This window comes from Amblyomma mixtum, chromosome 9, assembly GCF_055824585.1.
Source record: "Amblyomma mixtum isolate Tamu chromosome 9, ASM5582458v1, whole genome shotgun sequence".
Taxonomy (NCBI): Eukaryota; Metazoa; Arthropoda; class Arachnida; order Ixodida; family Ixodidae; genus Amblyomma; species Amblyomma mixtum.
The window spans coordinates 7,544,623-7,566,625 of NC_143020.1; the positions used below are offsets into that span (position 1 = coordinate 7,544,623).

Here is a 22,003-nt window from a genome sequence, read left to right on the forward strand (position 1 = left end):
TCCTTTTCCTGCACGCCAACAAAGGGAGCACGGGGGGCAGCCGCACAGTCAGCCCGCCTTGAACACGCTGGGTGAGAAAAGAAAAAATAAACGCACTACGGCTGGTTTCTTGACACACAGGCTGAGGACACGTGGTTTCCGAAGCTTCCACCAATTACGTGGCCGCAGAAAGGTCTTGCTCCACATGGCAGTGGAACAACAGCGACCTGATGCGATCAAAGTTTTTTTTTTTACTCGGTGCTGAGGCTTCTTAGTGTTCGCCTAGGTCCGTCTGTATGTCTGGAGTTTTCTTGACCTTAAATAAAATTAACTAAACGAAAATACCTTACGGACCGAGTGGGTTGCGAATCCGGACGGCGCGTATAGATTAGTTTTGCTGGCCACTGCATCAGACCACTACATCACTGCCTTTTGTTCTATGTACATGAACCGTGTTCAAACCATATGGAAAACAGTAGCAGATCGACATGACACGTAATACGACACACCTCAGCACCACAGCACTCGCTCTTACATCACCGCAGCCGAACATCCCGTGTCCTAAACTACCCGTCTCTCGCGCTGTGCTTTGGGTATCTTCTGCATCAACTTGCAGCCGTGATCAGCGGATTCGAATATCGAAACCGCAGTGCTAACACATCTAATTCGCATTTGCCGTAGCCACGACAAATGGACCAAAATTTCTTTTTGTGTCACTCTTTTTGCCTTGCACTGCTCTCTTCGCAAAGCTGGTGGCAGTCCTGCGTAACCAGGACATCAGAGAATGCAACTGATTCTCTCCAAAAACTCTGATGGGGTTTTTGGGAAATGTTTGACCGCTTCAGTCAGGAGTGGCACATTAGCAGCTGTAAGGGTTTGTTTTTTTTTTTTTTTTACGTGAGCCGGCAAGGATGCGTTCATGCATGAGACCTTTCAGGACCGGTTTGGCAGACGCGCCAGCTTTGTCGTTCTTCAGCGTCGGAAGTAAAAAAAACAGCGCATTTTAGAAGAATTCGCGGCCTGCGGTCCACGGCTCGAGGAGAAGTAAAAGGGGAAAAAGAGAAAGGCGCACACAAAGGTACAGCAGGAGACAGCACCCTCTCCCTACTGCCCTTTGCTCTCTCCTCCCCCTTACCCCCGCAACCGGTCACCTACGTACCTCTTGAAAATAACGCCCATTTCTCCCTGTGTTCGTCATCCATTTAATTCTGCGAATCTTGTGTCGCGTTGTCATAGCCTTTCTGAGAGGAACATATTGTCAAAGAGTTGTGTCGGAAGGGTAGCGTGAAATTCAAGCAAGTTTAGGTTGAAAGCGATGCCCAATTCTTCCTTATTTATTTTAAAATCAGCGATAGCAGTGCTTTTAGCATGCGGTTCGCGGGCGGTTCGGTTGTTCGATTCCCAGTGCCCCCCGGGTACCTATCGCTTTCCAATGCATACAAATTTTTTCGTGGTTTCTCTGAGGTGAATTGACTCGAAAAATGTCTTTCACCTAACCTTATGTAGAAGAAAACACTGTTCCATGGCGCTCTTTGGTGCAAGGCGGCCCTTGCACCATTAAAACTCGTCAACAAAAGCAAACATCCTTATGGGAAAAAACGCAACGAAAACAATTCTACGCGTAGGCTAAGTACACGCCAGGAGCAAAAACGCGTATGCAATCTGTACGTAAAAGGCGTCAGCAAAACATTGGCCAGCATTCGCGGAAAGGAAGCGGTGGAAACTGGGTACCAGCCGGACATCATTATCAGGCGCCTCCTCCCCTGTCCCGAAGACCCATCGTCCTACAGAAAAGATGCAAGGCGTGGTACGCAAAAACCCTGCTCGAGTGCATGGTGTCTAGAGTGGCGTTTACTTGAAGGGGTTTAGTTGAGGAATTCAGTTGAAAACCGGTTACTGGTTTCATGTAAACACCGCACAGTCGGTTCCGGGAGTCGAGGAAGTGAGTCCAGTCAACTCCGCTGCAGGGGGGGGTTGACTCGCTCAATTCCAACGGAAGATAGCACGTAAACCGGATACAGACGAAGAGTCGGGTTAGCGGGAGTGGAGAGCATAAATTACGATCCTGCTTTTACGCTTGCGCCATCGCGCCTGCGAGACAGCGGTGCCGTGCCGCAATCTTGGAGGCTGCCACTGCCCTCACCCGCTGCGCTGCTCGACGCTTGGTGTCGCTGCAGTTGAACCGGTCTCGACTCGCTAAAATCTAGTTCATGTAAACACGCAATCGTCGAGTCGGGCTGACCTTACACAACTTGACCCCCCGATTCGATCTACCGCAGTCCGGTTTATGTAAACGAGGCTTAGGCTGGGGACACCAACAATATGACGGAAAGAGTGAAGCAGCAAAAAGCTTATGTCAAGCAAATGAACAGAAGCGCAGTGGCCGTACTTCCCAGCCATGCCACCACAGGGGTGACTTTGACGGCACTATTGAGGTGGAAACCGAACCAAACTGCGCAGAAGCCTTCTACTTGAGTCATGACGGAGGAGAATGTTGAATGTTTTCTGGGAATAACTCCCTTTTCCTACATCCACGGTATAAGCTCCATGACCCTGCGGTCGACCTTATGTGGGCTTAGAAAAGGCTCCGCAACGCGCCCGCAGTCGCACCTTCAAGAAGTAGTAGTAATCGTTTACTGACAAAAAAATACAAAAAGGAAGCACGAGAGCTGCAGCCGGTGGAATTCACGGAATTCAGAGCCGGCGGAAGTCACAGGGAGAGTATAGCGAGGAAAAGTACGAAGGAAAGCGACCGGCAGAAAAGACGGGGGAGCTTTGTTTGGACAACTTGCAAAACTGCGGGAAAGCTGACTAACAGGAAGATGTTTTCCAACTAAGAACCCTCGTTCACAGACACGTTTTCGCTTCCTGGAATGCTGCATGAAGGGTTTAACCGCGAGGGGAGATGAGTCAGCAGCCCTGCACTGTGTCCTTCTTCGAAAAGGTGTGCGGGGCGCCCCACAAATCTGCGTGAACCTGAAGCCCCGCCAGACATTGCCAGCTTTCGAGGTAGAGTGTAAAGGAAAGCTGTGCAAAGGTTACAATGATGCATTCCCTTGACGACTGCCTGTCTCGACCCGCACCTGTCCTTCGCGTCTCGGCTCTATTGTGTCCTTTCAACAATTTCCCTCCCATACAGATAAAGGGACGGCTCTCCTCTCTCTTTTCGAAGAAGAATGAGAGATTGCCGTCTGCGTACGAGGGTTCTTGGTTGGAAAATTGTAGAGGGCGCTCGTTATTCTGCAAGTTGTCCATTCACAAAATACAAAAAAAGTATCAAGTTCGCGCCGCTCGCAAGCTAGTAGTGCCTAAGCTTTGTTGTACACATTTACAACGCGCGTAAATTAACTGCATATTCTAGGCCGCGTGCACGTAGCGTCCTGTCGCTAATGGACAGCGCGAGCGGCGCATTGCGCAAGTGGCCCGGATGGAGCGCCCAGCTGCCGCCTTAAAGCAGAAACAGAGCCGGCTTTGAAACGTCGTGTTATCCTACAAGAACTTATTTGGCTGGCGTTTACTTCTCAAATAAATGCAAATTATAGTCATAAAATTTTAATTGGATTTGCCTCTGGGTTGCAGCTTTGGGAAAAGGCGTAGCTTCCTGCACAGCAAATGGCAGATTTGTCAGAATAGCTCACAACATGCCGTTCTATGAACTCTTCGTTATCGCTTCATAGTTTGCACACACTTTTGACATGAACGCGGAAATTAGCAGCGATTACGGCAATGGCAAAGCCCTTAGCGACGGCGAATGATCGAATAACTGGAGGCACTTTAACAACCTAGAAGAAATGCTGTGAATTACCACACTACGAATTGTTACACTGGACAAACTGCCTAATGCGCACAATCAGTTAGTGAAACAGGCACGAAACGGAGCACCAGGTTTCTTGCATAGAATCCTGCAGTACTTGCAACGTACAAGCTTATGGGCATCTATATATGTACAGATGACAGGAGTACAGCAAGAAGCCAAACGAATTCGGCTTGATTGGGCTTGTACCCTTACAGAAATAGCTTTATATTCAATAAAGAGACTACAGAGGTACACTGATTTCAACGCATCCCTGCTGCATTTTGACCGCATCGCCTAAACTTTCGAAGAGCTGAACGCTATTGAGCTTTAAGATGTAGCGATTAATGCGCTAATACCTAAGTTTCGTGGCTTTGTATAGTTAATGCGCACGCATTTCCACTATCACTCATCCTCAAGTAGCCACTGTACGCGTTTGCAATAGTAAATGTGTCTGTAAAGCTCTGGAGTTTGCTTATAGTCCTCTATAATACCCATTCATGGCGAGCACTTTCTTGTAGCGGCCCATGTTTGTGTGCCTACATCCGATGGGGACACTTTTAATAAAAGCGCGCATTCACAAGGCGTGACTTGATCTCCTTAAAGCAAGCAAAAAAAGCGTAGACGTGCGCCTAGCCAAACGCACCAAGAGAGGGCGCCACACGTTTCTTGCCGATGCTGAGGATGCATGATGAATAGAAAAATAGCCAGGGAAAAATTCTGCTTCTTTCAAATGTAAAATACTTTACATCTATTAAAAGATGGGACATTTCGCTACCTAAAGCTCCTAGAGCAGTCCGATATATTTCAAATCATGGCAGCGGTGAGTGATCAAGTGAGGACAAGTGGGCTTTTTTTCGCGACCTCGTCATAGGCATCATGCGACCATATCTCATCGCGCAGGGTAAACGCAATATTTAAGCCACAGTGATGAAACTTTATTAAAAGAAACTTTATGAGGTATTTAACCCCTCAGGGTCAGAGCTCGCTTGTAACTGTTATGCGTGACGAGATATTGATTTTTTATTTTTCATCGCCATTCAGTTACGCGCCGCCGCGCCGCCGGCTGTCGCGAGATGGCGCGACCGGCTTTCCGAGGCGCATGGGCCGGAATCCTGGGGATGTGGGAAAATTGATGGAGACGATGGTGCGGGATCGGCTGTCCGAGTACATCGAACAACACAACACCTTCGCGGACAACATGTTCGGATTTCGTCCACATAGATCCGCACAGGATGTCCTGCTCCAACTCGACCGTGAAATCTTGAACCCCATTACACACCCCCAAAACGATAAAATTGTCCTTGCGCTCGACCTGAAAGGAGCGTTCGATAACGTAACTCACGAGGTCATACTCACAGATTTGAGTCAAACCCACTGCATCACCAATACCTTCAATTACATTAAACAATCTATCACGGACAGACTGTCCTACATCCGAATACAGGACGAAGAGCACGGACTTTTCCTGCTCGGCACGAGGGGGACTCCACAAGGCGCGGTGCTGTCCCCTCTGCTATTCAACATTGCCATGATGCGCCTACCCGCCCTGCTTGGTGCGGTCGAAGGGGTCCAGCAGGCGCTGTACGCCGACGACATCACCATCTGGGCTACGCAAGGACGCCTGGGGGATATGGAGACCAGCCTGCAAACGGCCGCCAGCATAGTGGACCGCTATGCTCGAGACTGTGGTCTGTAATGCTCCCCGCAGAAATCGGAATTCGTGCATGCATTTACGTCCCTCGCGCACATGCTCGACCCAAATCAATCTCTCGTTGCAAAGCGGTCCCATTCGCGAATCCAAGGAAATCAGAGTCCTTGGACTCTTCATACACAACCAGCGACGCTGCGACACAACACTCGCCAAGCTCCGGCAGGTGGGGGACCAAGTGGGCCGCATGGTCCGCCGGGTTTCCAACAAGCGCGGTGGGTTACGATGCAAAGACGCCTTGCGGCTGGCGAACGCATTCGTGACCAGTCGAATCTTGCATTCGACTCCCTACCTCCACCTGCGGAAACAGGAAGAGGATTCCCTCGAGGTCATCCTCCGCAAAATCATGAAACGAGCGCTGGACCTCCCAGTTTCTACCTCTACCAGCCGCCTTATGGCACTGGGGATGGTGAGCACTTTTAGGGAGCTTCGGGAGGCCCACCTCAACAACCAATACACTCGTCTCACAAAGACAGGGTGGGGTCGGCGCCTTTTAGCCCGACTACACATCCAGCACACTCAATTCACAGAGGAGAGATGCCGCCTTCCCGTACACTGGAGACGCGCCCTCCACGTGCGGCCTCTCCCCACCAATATGTCCAAAGAGGATCATAATGGCAGGCGCCTGGCGCGGGCGGAAGCCTTGGACCGCCATTTTCGGAGCAAACCAGGAGTCTTCTACGTGGACGCGTCCGGCCCGGACTCCAGGGGATGGTACACGGCCACGGTCGTCCACGAGGGTAAAACAGTAGACGCACTTACTTTCAAGGCCCAGTCAGCAATTCACGCAGAAGAGGTTGCCATCGCTTTGGCATCCTCTGACACCTCCTCCAAATACATAATCACCGACTCACGAGGGGCTTGTCGAAACGTCACGCAAGGGTGGGTTACTCCCCTAGCTTATCGCATTTACCAAAATTGTAGCCGAGACTCGGATCCCGCGCACCGATCTATCGTTTGGGCTCCAGGTCACCAACGCGTCCACGGAAATGAGGCAGCCGACGCCGGCGCCCACGCGCTCTCTCTCCGGGCATTTCCCACGGGACCCGACGCCGACCAGGACTTCCATTTAAATCCGATTTACACTTTTAAGGAAATATGTGATTATTACAAATCCACGCACCAAACTCTTCCCACCCCATGCAAAGGGCTGGGGAAGGTCAACGAGCTTGTACTCCTGCGCCTGCTCACCAACACGATGTTGTGCCCGGCAATTCTACAGCATTTCGATCCAAAATTCGACGGGCGGTGCTCACACTGTGGGGCGGTGTCTGACACCTACCACATGGTGTGGGCCTGCCAGCAGAACCCATCGCTACCCCCTATCCCGAACCCCACGCGAGAGGACTGGGAGGCGACCCTGTCCGGTTGCTGCACCCTCGAGGCCCAAAGGGCCTTAACGCAGCGCGCCCGGGCTGCGGCAAACGCCAATGGTGTGCCTGACTAGGCATCGCACCTAGTGGTTGTAAGGGCGTGACCCTTCAGGTCATGACCCCCAACACCTCTCTCTATGATTAAATAAATGTTTTCACCACCACCACACCTCCTGGGCGTGCACGACTAAGGCCTGCTGGGCCTGTAAGTCATGGCAGTCGAGCCGGATTTCCTCCCAGTCCTCCCGGAATGGGCGCCGTAGTGGAGGCCTCCGGAATAATTTCGGCTTCCTGGTGGTTGTGCTGAAAAGATTTATTTGGAAGGGACAGGAAGTATGTTTGAACCAGCCCGCAAGGGACCGATCCTTACAAACACTAGGTGGTGGTGGTGGTGGTGGTGAAAAACTTTTATTCAAAGAGAGCTTGAGGGTAAAAAAACTCCGCTGCATGGTCGGTATCCTTAGTCCGGGACACCGCACGACGAGGCCCCGCCTCGCGCCCGCTTGACCAGAGTCGTTTGGGACTCCGGCGTGGAGCAGTTGAGGAGGGCAGTCTCCCATGCCTCTCGGGTGGGGTTGGGGGAAAGGGGAAGGTGAGGATTCTGAGTACATGCCCACACCAGGTGAAAGATATCGCAGATCTCTCCACAGTGCGGGCAGCGCCCATCTGTGTTCGGATCGAAGTGTTTTGCTATGGCAGGACAGAGAAGGGTTCCTGTCTGCAGGCGCCGCAGAGTTCGCTCCTCCGCCTTACTCAGCTCCTTGGCAGGAGCCGGGTAGAGACGGTGGCTGTCGCAATAATGAATTAGGTTTTCGCGGAACCGCAGAAGCGGTTAATGAGCTTCTGAGCCAGGAGAGCTAGGATGAGGAGCCCGGTGTGTGAGCGCTCGGGCGGCCGCATCAGCGGCCTCATTGCCTCGTAGACCCTGGTGGCCAGGAGCCCAGATCACTTTTGTGCGAGTTGGATCGGCGAGAGCGCGTCTTAGAATTTGCGAGGCAAGAGGTGATATTTCGCCTGCAAGATAATGTTCACAGGCCCGGCGAGAGTTTGTGATAACAGTTTTCGATTTTGGATCGGCGACAGCGAGAGCTATTGCGACTTCCTCCGCTCGTGTTGAATTTTGGGCCTGAAAAGATAGCCCATCGACATTCATTCCCCGGTGGACTACGGCAGCCGTGAAGAATCCTGCGGGCGACGGCCCTGTGATGTCCAGGTAGTAGACGCCCTCTTTATATCCATATTGCGTCTCAAGTGTGCGAACCCGGGCTTGTCGTCTGCCTTCATGTGAATCCATGTCCATGTTACGCGGGAGCGGAGCGACTCAGAGCATGTGGCGCCACAGCACCCGGATGTTCTCCGTCCCCTCTGGTATGCATGTGTGTTGGATGTGTAAGCGGTTTAGCAGGCGGCGCCCAGGAACCGTCTGCGATAGCCGCGTATATTGGTTCACGAGGTGGGCCTCCCGCAACTCCTGATAGGAGTTTACCACTCCCAACGCCTTCAGTTTGGCGTTGGAGGTAGCCACCGGGAGGTCCAGTGCTCGCTTTGTTGCCTTCCTGATGATGGCGTCAGTCAATGCGCTCGTCTTGTTGTAGGTCTCTAGTTTGGGACCTCAGTGGGGATGGTGAAAACATTTCTTTGGAAGGAACAGCAGGTATGTTTGCATCAGCCCTTAAGGGACCGATCCTTACAAGCACTAGGTAAAGGTCCCTAGTTTGGGACCCCTGTGGCGGTGGTCGCCGCCCGGGCGCGCCTGACTGAGGCTTGTTGGGCCTGTAAGTCGTGGCAGCCGAGCAGGGTCGCCTCCCCGTCCTCCCGGATTGGGTTGGGGATGGGGGGAATAACCGGAATGGAGCAGCAGGCCCACACCATGTGATAGGTGTCAGAAGACACCGCACTACAGTGCGGGCAGCTGCCGTTAAAGGACGGGTCAAAATGTTTTAGTGCTGCCGGGCACAGCCATGTATTGGGTGACACGGGCGGCTGCGTCTGCTGCCTCGTTTCCTACCAACCCCTGATGAGCAGGGGCCCATATAAGGTAACGGTGTCGGGGGTCCGCATCCCGTATGCAATTTTGGTACATTCGATAGGCTAGGAAGGGAGGCCGGGGGTGGGGGGCCGGGTTGGAGGGGCAGTTTCATAACATATGATAGGTGTCCGAAGACCCCGCACTACAGTGCGGGCAGCTGTTGCTAAAGAAGGGGTCAAAATGTTTTAGTGCTGCCGGGCACAGCAATGTATTGGTGAGAAGGCGGAGAAGGAGGCGCTCATCGTCTTCTTGAGGCCTTTACATGGGCGAGGGTAAAGGCGATGACTATCTTGATAGCAGGTTGTAATATGTTTGAAGGTATAGACCGGATTAATATCAGGTTCCTGATCGCGTGGGGAGGAGAAAACAGCCCGTCTTGGTTTACGCTGTAAACGGCTCCCATTTTTCAGCGTAATTCAGACCGCGTTATCTAGCTTGCTATAATTCGTCTTTCCTTATGGGGGTCTTGCTCCTAAATTTGAACTCATGAGATTGTCATCGTTCCTCCGCATGCATTCTGCTAACATTAAAGCGCAATTATCATCGCAGAAACCGGAGTCACGCTTTCTTTCAACTGCCGCCCGAACCCACTGGCGCTTATCTTGGAACCAAGCACAACGCGAAGATCTCTGTTGTGCAGCACGAAAGGCGCGAAGCGAAGGATGCTTTTTACAAAGCACGAATTAGAGCGCTGTTATCGCGGCGCATTCGGGTGCACGGAGCGCACTTTCGCGTGATATTTTTTAAAGCTACGCTGGTTTTCGTTTTTCCCAAATAAAAACCGCCACGTTAAGTCTATCTCGTTGGAATTGCCTGGGTTGGGCAACATTAGTGCAGCTGCACAGCTTTCCTATTGACGCCTGATCGTTTCAAGCTATATTTAAAAAATTAATTTATTTATCTCCACTAATTATTCAAGTAGGGCGAGCAAAAATGGTACTGTAACTTCAGATAACCACTAAGAATATACACGCGATTTCAGTTCGGAAGAACACTTTGATTTTTTTTCAAAAACTTGGTGCAAGTTTGCTTGGACACCCTGTATATGGTTGCTTGAAATGACGGTGCTTGATGGCGTCGCCCTATTTAGATCACTGATATTTCCTCTAATACCTGTGAGTACGCACACGCACTAACGCACCTGCCGGCATTTCTCTTAATGTGGCTAGTCAGGGTTCTGTCTTAAAACGCGAGAAGTATACACTCAATAACCACGTGTGAGAGCGGACAAGAGATCGTCTCAGCAATGCTCTGAGCTTGTGCTCAAACTAAGCCGCGATCGAATGAGAAAGATCTTGATTGTTCCGGAAGCATAAAAAGCTGCGACATTTTCTAGAGGTCTCTTTCGTCCACGCATGAGCATGTGTTACGGTAGAAGGTAACAAAAAATGTCTCGTGAGGCGTGCTTGACATAATTTTGGTTTTATTTGTTTTACTTCGCTGCGCAGGAAATTTCCGCTAGTTTTATGCAACCGTGCTGTTCTTATCGTAGCACTGATTGTATTGCCTGTATCTAAGTTCACTTGGCCGTGAGATGGTGCCACTGCTGCAGTAGTCACTAGGGCGGACGTGGCAATTCCCTTATTCTTTCAGTTTTTTTTTTTCGGGTGGTTTAAGGGAGGTGGGAGTTCTGGGCACGCCACTAGGTTCCCTCACGGCCGCACTGTACTCAAGTATTTATACTCCTAAGCTCAATAACACTGGCAGCCTGACCAGTTGCGATGGTCTGCACGGCTGGGTCCTTCGAGCGCAGCAAGGTCTCCCAGTTCTCCCAGGTCTTGAGATTCTCTAGGCCACGAGGGGCAGGGTCCGCCGGCCATAGAGAGAGGATGCGAAGTTGAAATGTACGAGCTTCCGTGCGGGTGATGGCAATTGTAATGGCGGCTTTCTCTGTAGAGGTGTCTGGGTGGAGATGTAGTATAAGGGGGGCGAATAAAGAGGACTCCACCACAGCTGCTGCCGCTTCATCACCATTGCAGGCAGCGTCCACCCATACGGCGTCCAGCTGGGGGCCGTACTCTGGGTGGAGTGGTTTTGCACGGGCGCTGCGGCGCTGTTCATGGTGGGATGGGCGCACATTCTTCGGTAGAAGCATGATGAGCAGCTCCCGGTGAAAGAGCAGAGGTATGGTGAGGAGCATTGGGTCGTTGACCGGTATTCTGATTCCGAGGATATCCAGGATTACTGACTTGTGAAGGTTTGTGTGAGCCTGATGTATTGGGCCTGTCGGTGGGCCTCCACCAGTTCCCCGATCGTGTTGTGGAGGTCCAGGCCTAGTAAGCTGTATGTGGGTCTGTTGAGGGGAAGATGAAGTGCTACCTTGAATGCCTTGCGAATCGAGGCATCCAATACGTTTATGTGATGTTTGGATAGTTGAAGGTATGGGGTAGCGTAAAGCACACGGCTGAGGACCAAGGCATAAATGAGGCGACGGAGGTCGCGCTCCTTTACACCTTTATGATGCCCTTAAACTGCGCCGATGAGGTGCGACGTTGTTGCTACGATGTGCCTATGTTTCAATTCTGAAGCGCTAAATGCCCCGTTCAGCGAACAAAACATCCGTAGATGTTGGACTTCAAATGCCGAAAAAATGTTTATTGGGCGAGAGAATGTTAATGTCTCAAAACATGCAATGTAGCCAATACGTTCAAAGCACAGCATCTTATGGTGTGGTACCAGCTCCGAATTCAAATGGAGAAGACTACTGAACATTGACATAATAACTAAAAACAAAGAACAAAAACTTCCGCAACGTCATAAATACTTATTTTTTGGCGGTAGAAATAAATATTATAGCGCCTGGATGTTCATTGCAATGCACAAGAAAAGGGCTAAGAATTAATTTACAAGTGCCGAATACGAAGACATCTTTTTGTGGTCAGTTGTGTCTTTTTCTGTTGCCTTTTCCGTGTGTGTCACGCTGAATTGTAAGGTGTTACATACTATCTGGGCTAGCTATTAGTCTAATTTCCGAAAGGTGCATTTTTAATTATATATATTGCGTGTTGGTAGGAAGCTGTTTTCCTGCAGCGAAGGTGTCGAGCAACTCGTTGTGACAATTGTTTTGGTGGAGTTTTGTTCACAAATAGGCAACACAGAGAACTTATTTATAAATCTCCGTGCATTAATCGAATTCCACAACACAAAGTCAGACTGTATATCCACGCAATGAGAGGTGGCTGAACGAACCTACGAGACAAGTTGCTTAGGGCCAGAATAAACTTGTTGCCTGGTGTTTGTGAAACGCAAGAGTGCTCAATAGAGCATTGTACTTTCCCAGTGCATTACGGTTCCCTTTCGGAACATATATAGGACAGATATCTTCAACACCACCAAAACTTATACATAGAAGAATAAACATACAAACATACTGTACAATCAAGCGCTCATAAACAAGAACACAACGGGAGGTACGGGGAAATGAGCAGAAACCAATAGTGACCTCGCAGTCGCAGGAACAGCTCTAGTAATGATATGCTCCAGAAGACCACGAACGAAGATTTTAATAGAATTAGTGACCTCACCAGAGACTGCTGTGTGCCTAACAGAAATAGGAATAAGACCTAAGAATCCAAGGTTTTTGTAAGCGGTCATGACATGCGACCTACAACACACTCTTATCTTATATTTGCTTATAAAGCAAAATAAAAGGGCAGTAGTACATCAACAAGCCGTCTGCAAAAGTCAATGTGTACAAAATCCTTTTTTAGCTCTTATTTCCGTGGTCACTAATATGCGTGTAGCGTATACGCCTACAAATTTCGCCTACATCGCGCCAAAATACATGCTGTTTGAGAAGCTTGCAGGCAAAGCAACCTCTCCAGGGAACCTAACTCGTCAAAATAGCCAAAATTTGTTGGGCCACAGCGCGGAGGATAATCGCGTTCTCGAAATTTTAAAAACGGATATGGACATTACTTACGGTGGGCTACATGCCTCTCAATAACTAAGGAGCCCAACGGTAATAGTTTAAAAGTTAACTATTAAATATTGGTTAACATGCCTGCTAGTTAGCACGTCTTAGCTGCATTATGATGTATTATGCCACTGACGATGCTATGCCAGAAAAAGCGCGCATCTAATTCAAATAGCTTATTTTTAAAGATTGCAGAAAGTCTTAGGTGAAACACCCTGTATATGGCATGGGCAGTCGTTTTGTAAGGAGAGTAGTCAGGTTGCTGATGAAAATTACCGTTTGAGCTGCGCTTTGCTGACTGCCAGCGCAAATTGGTGCCCGTAGGAACACATAGGACATCTTTATTCTCTTTTATTGCATTATATATTTTCTACTTTATTCTTGCTGTTATCCCTTTGCACTCTGAATGTTATGATGTCCGGCAGTTTATTGTATTCAGGAATAAAAAAACAGCGCTAAATTGTACACAAAGCACACAGAACGACGGACAGGACGGCAGCGCACGTCTTGTCCGTCTTTCTGTGTGGTTTGTGTACAATTTAGCGCTGTTTTTTTCTTTCCGGAACACATGTCGCACCAACTCGCCCAGCAAAAGGTGCTGTTATCCTGCAGTATAGTTCCTTTTGCCTGTATTTTTCTTACATTCACTCTTGTAATGCTTTCGTAAGATAACAGTTATCGACCAAAACGCACCAGGCTCTTGGTTTGTAATGTCGAAATCTGGTTCGGTGCCTTGATTTTCTGGGATCTGAAATTTGGTCCGATACGCACAAGGGTTTTACCTTTTTCTCTCCTAAACGTCAAGGCGTTCGGTTGATCATGGTGTGGAGTTGTCGAGGTATACAATGAAGTGACGAAGGTGCGGCTGCACGAAAAGGACAGAAACAATGGGCAAGTGAGATTCTTATTTTTTCAGTGGAAATAAGAGAATCAGTGCAAGATACTTCTCTTCACTCACATTATATTCGGAGTCGAAGTGGAGGTGTAGAACATTCTGTATTCAAACACGTTGACAAAACTGTGAAATTTCTTCATCATCGCTTGGCAGTGAAAGAAAGGCCTCAGAAGGTGGCTTCTTGTCTGCTTCTTCACGAAAAGGAGCTCGCTCAGGCCTGTAAACTGCACACGGTGATTGTAAGAATGATGACTAGCTTATAACTGTTATTTAATTGAACTAACTCTTCTCTGGCTAAACCTATTATTGATACGAAGCAGAATTTGAATTTTATAGGTTTGGCTTAGTGGAGTTTAACGTGCCAAAGCGACTCAATCTATGAGGGACACCGTAGTGAAGGGCTCCGGAAATTTCGACCAGCTTTGGTTCTTTGCATTTTATTGTCGTATGTTTATAGCAGGGGCACCTCCTGTTATCAGTTTGCTACTCGCGGCACTAACCGAGCCTTCTAAGCGAGGTTGACACGCGCTTCAGTTTTGCAAGGTCTGATGTTGTTGCGAGTGTTTGTTGGTGCTTTACCTCAAAGTTCACTGTTACCGTGTAACTGAGGGCGGGCGAGAACGAACAGAAGTGTTCTTCCGACGAGCAGCGAGTGTAGTTCTTGCCTTGGCTGTGGGATATTTGTTTTTACAGAGACAGTTGTTAAGTTCCGGTACCTGGCTTTCGCGTCGTTGTAGTATGTCGTAGTCGTCAACGCAACCGGTGAGTGCGTTGCCACGGGAACTACTCGAAGAATGGTTACCGGGAGCAAGGAGGAGCGTATGACGCTAATGGAAGAACACGTAACCGGCGGGTGAAAACCATCCGAAAAAAAGTGATTGTGGCGGGAAGAGCGCGTGACGACAGCGAAAAAATCCATAACCGGTTGCTGGTTACCGTGGAAGGTGGAATGTAATATGGCGAGAGCATTGAAATACCTAACCGGATGGTGGTTGCCGTAAAAAGAGTAAGGTATGGCGAGAAATTAAGGCCCAAGCAGAAAGTGTTTGCCACGGGGACCACCCGGAGGGTATTTACCCTTGATGAAGGTGGAGGACGGTTACCATGGAAGGAGGTATAATACGGCGAGAGTAGGAATAGGCAACCGGTAAAGGTTGTTACCATGGGAACCATCTGGAGGTTGGTTAGAGTGGAAGCAGATGAGAGAGCATGGTGAGAGCGTACAGACGCAGAACTGTCAATATGCGGCAGCTAAATCGAAAGGCTCCGAGCGAGGTGAAGGCCACTGATCGCGCCGCGCGACCAGAATGGCGCACTGGAGAGGAGAGCTAGCTAAAAGCGAGTATGCGTGGAAAACTAAAAAAAACAGCGCTCCAGAGCTATACAGACGTGAAGCTGACTCATATTCTTTTCCTCAACATGTCGTAAAATATAAATGCCTTAAAAGCTGTTGCTGAATATCGTGTTATACAGTGGTAACCGTCCACTCATTTTTTTTTTTTCGAGGGACTCAACTGCGCCTGAGTAAACAGCTCATGTTCTGTCTGATTGTTCCCGTCCGTAGACACGATATCGTCTGTAACTGTCACCGAAGATGAGTGGCACCATGATCAGGTGCCCGGTTTCGCCAAGGACCGGTGCTGTAAACTGCCCCACAAGCCCACGTAGCTTCCGAGCTGGCCCTCGAGGGAAAAGCTGCAAATACCCTCTACACCGAAGTCAGCGCAGAGGCTTCTGCCATCGAGCGAGAGCTCTGTAGCAGCCCCTGGGTGCAGAGACTCTAAGAGCATAGGCTGTTCTCAGACAGTACAATTCGCCGAAGGAACTAAGCCTAAAGAAAGAAGACTAAAGCCGTGTACCCGGCAGAAGAACCCGTAGTCGTGCAGTGCCTCAAGTTCACCCGGTGCTTTGTGCATTGCCAGGCCAAAGGTTTCTAGACAGTACCAGCGTTGAACCGCTTAAGCGTATTATGCGAGTTAGGAAACATCCAAGTTCGATGGAATGTTTGATGACAATATTCTACGAGCGCCGTTAAAACACCTTCGCTATACGATCTACTTTCTAGAATCATCTGTCTTGGACCATCCCTTCTACCCTGCTGGCAGACGGCTGCGAACTTTTAGTTTGTAAATGATTTAATAAGCGCAATATGAGCGCGCCAGTCCTTGTCCGGTAAATTGCTCGTGTCTTCTGAGAGGAAAGCGTTAGAACAACAAAGCGTTAGAACAATGAAAACCTTCCACCAGGCTTGATTGGAACCCCGGAAGCCCACGGAACCATTCATTTCTGAAACATCCTCAACTGAAATGTTGGTACAAGTGGACGTCAGGTAACGTCCCGTGAATATCGATATAAACGCTATCTCTACCTATCTTCTCGGAATTTTTATTTAGTCCTTCACACGTAAGCAGCTCCTAAAAAATACCGCTGTCCATTGAATCCAAAGTGGGTAACGAAAGTGGGTAACAGGTGAGTAACGAAAGGATCCTTCAGGGGCGGCGCCGATCTAAAAGTCGCTCCGTTAGAACATCTGATGGTACCCCTCGCCCTTCACGAGGTCTGTCAAGCACCGCCAGTACACAATCGGTGGTGCCCCACCGTCCCGCATCGTGAGCCCCTGCATGGCATCGCAATGACAAAAAGAAGTCATGTTTAAGGTTCGTTACCTGGATTATTTCACTGCATTAAGCGCGACATTTCTGCTTGATACTTTTCAGGGAATTTTTTGCAGTGTTTTCGATTCTAGGAGTTTTGACTTGTACAGCATATGTGAGTTATCTGCATTCAGAAAACCATTGAGGGGTCATTACTTGTTATCGTTTCATTTAGCCGGTTGGTCAACCATTATAATTGAAGGAGCAGGTGAACGAAACAGTCAACCACAGCATGACCAGGCTGCTGGTTGTGCAACTGCTAACCCTTAAGCAGCAGCATCTAGTTTAACCGAATCAGAAACCAGATAACCAGTCAATTTGTAGCACAACATAACAGTTTCTTTCATGATACGGGACTAGGCTTGATTCAAATCGTAAGGCGTGTCACCAATGTCGTTGGGGTCAATCATTTGTCACCTTCGGTGTGCGGCGGCTTTATGGCCGTAAGTGCCATTACAGATGTGTTCTTCTCTCGTACAGCGTGCCGTCATCCACAATGGGCTACGTGACTGAGAGAAGTTACCAATAAAACAATAAAAATGATGTGAATGCCAAGCAAACTGTCAGAAAAGTACGACCGAAGGAGGGGCTAAGATCATCACGTTGCAGAATTTGTAATGTGAGGAATCAAACTTCCACAAAAATAAAGTTGGCAAACAAAACAAAATACTAATACTAAATTGACTCACTTCACTAGCGTACTGCTTTCTGAAGTATCGTGGATTGTCTTCATAGAGAGTAACAGCCGAGGCCAAGGCTACTGCAGCTAGTATGTAGACGCCCACTGAGGGAGCCCACATAACGTGGTCTACTTCCTAAAGGTTAAGGCTTCACAGTTTAGTCTGCAGTCGAAGCCTATACTATCGGTACTACATGAATCCACATGTTTATAATCGCTACCGGAGGGGACACGTAATTTATCTTCTTACAAATCATATTTCAAAGCTTAGGCTTCGTCTTCTCGCTTTTTTTTTCCATTTAAATGACACATTCGAGTCGATGAAGATATTTTTGACGTATGTTATTCTGGCAGTCGTCGCCTTCTGGGAAATCGTAATAAATATGGATGCGGTCCTGGGCGTTCTTAAATGTAACGTTCTTCTATGAGAACCTTGCGCGTAGGAGAGCCATGCGTCGCGGAAGTCGTCTACATTGCATAGCACCGCACTGCTTTCTGTGATGATCACTCCAAGACACCGCATCGCAAATAACTTTGAATTATTGCTGAATACTAAAGGTCAGGAATTAGGCATTCAGTTGTTCCATGCAATAGAATCTTTCGGAACTTTGCCATGCACAGTTAACTGAAAATCACTTGTTCTCTTTGACAATGCCTGCCATCGCTGGCGAACACTGTAAAGCGCGTAATTTGCTATGATTTGAATGTCTTTTTTGTGTTCTGATTTTTGTAAACGTCATTTTAAGTTTGTATCCCTGATTTTATAAACAGCTCATCAATCATTCAGAACGTTTTTGTTGCTATGTAGAGAGAAATTGCTGCCGCCGTCATGAAGCATGAATTTATACTGATTACAATTCCTGTTGCTTTCAGCGCCAACCCTAGCTACCAGTTTCATCAGAAAATGCTTGAAAGAGAAAACAGTTTACGAAACTTTCTAGCAGTAAGGATGTCTTTCAAGTAAAATTATTTCTGTTATGCACTTGAGGCCTTTTTAGGAACCGAAACTATAGCTGGGAGCAGTTTTGCTCTCTTCAGCTCCTTTTCGAGGCACCAACAGGATCCGCTTAATTAGAAAACTGCATATAATCAGTCCAGCCCAAAATAAAATAAACGGCTCAGCCTCACAGAATCCCTGCTAGGCTGAATACTACACAATTCTTATAAACTGAAACTTCGTCAACTGTTGTGCTCGTTTTCATATGTGCGGAAAAGATAGAAATTGCTTTTGGGCACAACCATGACCTGAAGTAAATTTGCTAGTCGAGACCTAATCATGGAAACACGGAAGCGAATTTCAAGAAACCCGGTTATCGCGCCATGCCTATTTTATCAGTGACTACCTTCCCTGAAAATTATTATAAAAGGACACAAAAGACAAATAGAAGTTGGCCTGGACCAATAGAGCCTCTCGTTTTAATAAAAAAAGGGTATCTCCTCAGTCGGTCAGTCAGTCGACTTACTGAGTGACCGGACTGTACTGGTCTAGACTGCACTGGACAGGACAGGACTGCACTGTACTAGACTGCACTGGACAGGACAGGACTAGACTGGACTGTACTGGACTGGACACGATTGGAGTGGACTAGAGTAGGCTGGACTGGACTGGCCTGGACGGGACTAGACTTGACTGGACAGGACTGCACCGGACTGGACGGGGCTGATGGACTGACTGACTGAGCCGCCACGGTGCCTCACTGTTTATGGTGCGCTGCTGGGGAATCAAAGAGATGGGCTTGCTCTCAGTGGTTGTGGTCGCATTTCAATGGAGGCGAAATTCTAGAGTCGCGCATAATGTCCGATGGCAGTTCCCGTTAAAAACACACAGGCGTTTGGAATCGTCTGAACCTCTCCATTACAGCGTCCCTTAAAGCTCAAGTACCTTTGAGGCGTTCAACAGCAGAAATAAAAACGATATATTGATAGGTGGACTGTTTCAGTTTCTGATTTATTGAAACACGGACTTATTTATTCACGCATTCATTAGGTAAAACGATGTCACGTTCATTTTGATGCAGTTCAAGGAAAAATTCCGGCAATAAATATGCAGCTATTAAACGTCCTCTCTAGTGGTCAAGTAGAGTGATTGGTGGGGCTCACGCGTAGACTTGTTTTCTTTAATGCTGCTGAGTAGAGCTCAGAGTGCATATCAGCTTCTGCCTACTAATTTCTTGCCTACGCTTTCTCTCTTACTAGGCGCCTCTGCCCGCTTCCGCAAATTTCGTGCTTGGTTTTTTGACAGCGCCATACACATTGTAGTCACGCATCCACGGAATGATTAATATGCTACCGTCTTCGGCGTGCGACGATCGTCTCACCCCTCTTCTCCCCTGCTTGTCTCAGTGGACTCCTTATCATAATTATCATGTTGAAGGGTGGCTTGCCGACCAGCGCCTATGACATTTTGCCGTGTCGATTTGATTTGTAAGTGCGGAATCGTCCTTCTACCGTTTGCGAGCCTTTATACTCAAACAGCGATGCGTCGTGTTTCGCGTTAAATGGTGCAGCATGAGAGAAATTAGCGTACACTATGGCGTGTTATGCTAGCAGCTAGGTGCGATTGACCATCGTTCACTCGAAATTTAAAAACCTACAGGGGAAGAGAGGAGACGGTAAATTACGCGCAGAATCGTGCTCCAGAATGTTCTAGTAACTTATCAGGCTTTATGTCGGAAGTTCGCTATCCGCTTTAAATTGAGTACGTCCGAGAGCGGCGGGCATTGTGTTGGTTGACCTCCTAGAACGCCAGTTGCTGCACCACAGCCGAGTGATTCATTTATTTACGGGGGCAAAATAGCCAAATTAACGACGCTCGTTTGGAAGATACTCTCGCTGTTTTCCTTCTTCCGTTCTGTTAGCAGCCAATTGATGATCTAACCTTCAGATTAATGACTCTGTCCTTGCTTATTTCTCCTCCTTCATTTCACCTAGGGTGTCATTAACTACCATTTTCTCCGTGACCAACTCTGAGCTCTTCGTATCTTTTGTCACTACCCTGTTATTTTCCTTTCCTTAACTCCATTCACCCTTCTAAAGTGAAGACTTCTTCCAAGCCTTTTGTTTCAAGCCCAGTAGCTCAGTACTCTTAAGACCGATATTTAATATAGACTTCCTTTTCCACGTATACTTTTAAACTGCTATCCATGGCCTGGGAGCACCTGGCAAATGGACGTCACCAAATACTTATTCTACCAGCTATCTCACTCTTTTGGTTGCAATATCTGGCATTATAGTTCTATTCTTATACTGACCAAATCGCGAAAATCGGCTATTTAATGAATTCACATCAAACCTTTTTTGGCTATGAAGGTTTTATGTAGAGAAATTATGGTGTTATGAAATTCATTGAACGTCATGTAATGTGGTTTCCTACAATGCAAATACATATTCAGGTCTTTTGAAGACAGAGTTCTATGAAACAAGCAGTAGATGTAACTGTAAGTTTTAGAGTGCAGATTGAATTTTATGCGTACATACTCGTGCACCCCAAAACAACGGCGCTCGTTCTAAATGGTTCTTCCCTCCGTACTTGATACCAGTCAGTACGTTCGTATATTACCTGCATCAACTTTCGGCGTTTTGTTTCCTTCCTCTGCTAGCACTGGAGTGGTGTATATATTGTTACGAAGAAGACGAAGCTGGCTGTGGCGCGGGATGGAGCGCTCGCGCTAGGCCAGCGGCCATTAAATCATCTCTCTTCCATCGTTCACCACGCCTCATTCTTCGGCTGGCCGCCACGTAACATTTGGTGTGAGGTGCGGGGGTCCCTTCATCGCCATCCTGGTCACAGAGCTTCGGCGTCCTGAGCCTGCCGTGGACGTCAGCCGTGAGTACCTGGTCCGCCCCGCACGGCCGTGCCCCAGCCCGCCCGACCTTAACCGACCTCGCCGCTCACCTCAGCCCCGTCCTCCGCCCGGACCACAAGACACGACGAACTGACGACGTTGCCGCGACCATAATGACCCGACCGACCCAAGAGCCTGCCCACACATGAGTACACCGCCCCCTGCCCCTGCCATTCGGTGCGTCCAAGGACCACCTCGGCCGTCAGCTCCTGGCACCCTACGGCCCAGATGCTTCGTGGAGCGGGACGGATCCGCCTATCATCTCATCCACCATGGCGGCCAGCATTTCAGCACCTTGCCACTTCTTTTCTGCCCTGGAAGCCATCGCTGAATCACGCATCCCTTCGTCCATGTCTTCTTCAGTTTACGATCGGGACGATCGCTCGGTGGCCCCGGGTAATGTTACGAAGAAGACGAAGCTGGCAGTGGCGCGGGACGGAGCGCTCGCGCTAGGCCAGCGGCCATTAAATCATCTCTCTTCCATCGTTCACCACGCCTCATTCTTCGGCTGGCCGCCACGTAACATTTGGTGTGAGGTGCGGGGGTCCCTTCATCGCCATCCTGGTCACAGAGCTTCGGCGTCCTGAGCCTGCCGTGGACGTCAGCCGTGAGTACCTGGTCCGCCCCGCACGGACGTGCCCCAGCCCGCCCGACCTTAACCGACCTCGCCGCTCACCCCAGCCCCGTCCTCCGCCCGGACCACAAGACACGACGAACTGACGACGTTGCCGCGACCATAATGACCCGACCGACCCAAGAGCCTGCCCACACATGAGGACACCGCCCCCTGCCCCTGTCATTCGGTGCGTCCAAGGACCACCTCGGCCGTCAGCTCCTGGCACCCTACGGCCCAGATGCTTCGTGGAGCGGGACTGATCCGCCTATCATCTCATCCACCATGGCGGCCAGCATTTCATCACCTTGCCACTTCTTTTCTGCCCTGGAAGCCATCGCTGAATCACGCATCCCTTCGTCCATGTCTTCTTCAGTTTACGATCGGGACGATCGCTCGGTGGCCCCGTGTAATGTTACGAAGAAGACGAAGCTGGCAGTGGCGCGGGACGGAGCGCTCGCGCTAGGCCAGGGGCGATTAAATCATATCTTATCCATCGTCCATCACACCTCATGC

The 22,003-nt window shown here is 49.0% G+C and overlaps 1 protein-coding gene across 1 annotated transcript in view; it reads right to left on the reverse strand.

Moving 5' to 3' along the window:
* The window catches only part of LOC149328203 (uncharacterized), a 76,230-nt gene extending 59,080 nt beyond the window's left edge, over positions 1-17,150 (reverse strand). The window contains exons 1-3 of the mRNA XM_089558931.1: positions 17,040-17,150; positions 13,760-13,920; positions 13,584-13,666 (exon numbers count right to left, since the gene is read on the reverse strand). Coding sequence (XP_089415057.1) covers positions 13,584-13,666; positions 13,760-13,920; positions 17,040-17,150 — 355 coding nt within the window. The remainder of the gene's footprint in view (positions 1-13,583; positions 13,667-13,759; positions 13,921-17,039) is intronic.
* Between the last annotated feature and the right edge of the window lie 4,853 nt (positions 17,151-22,003).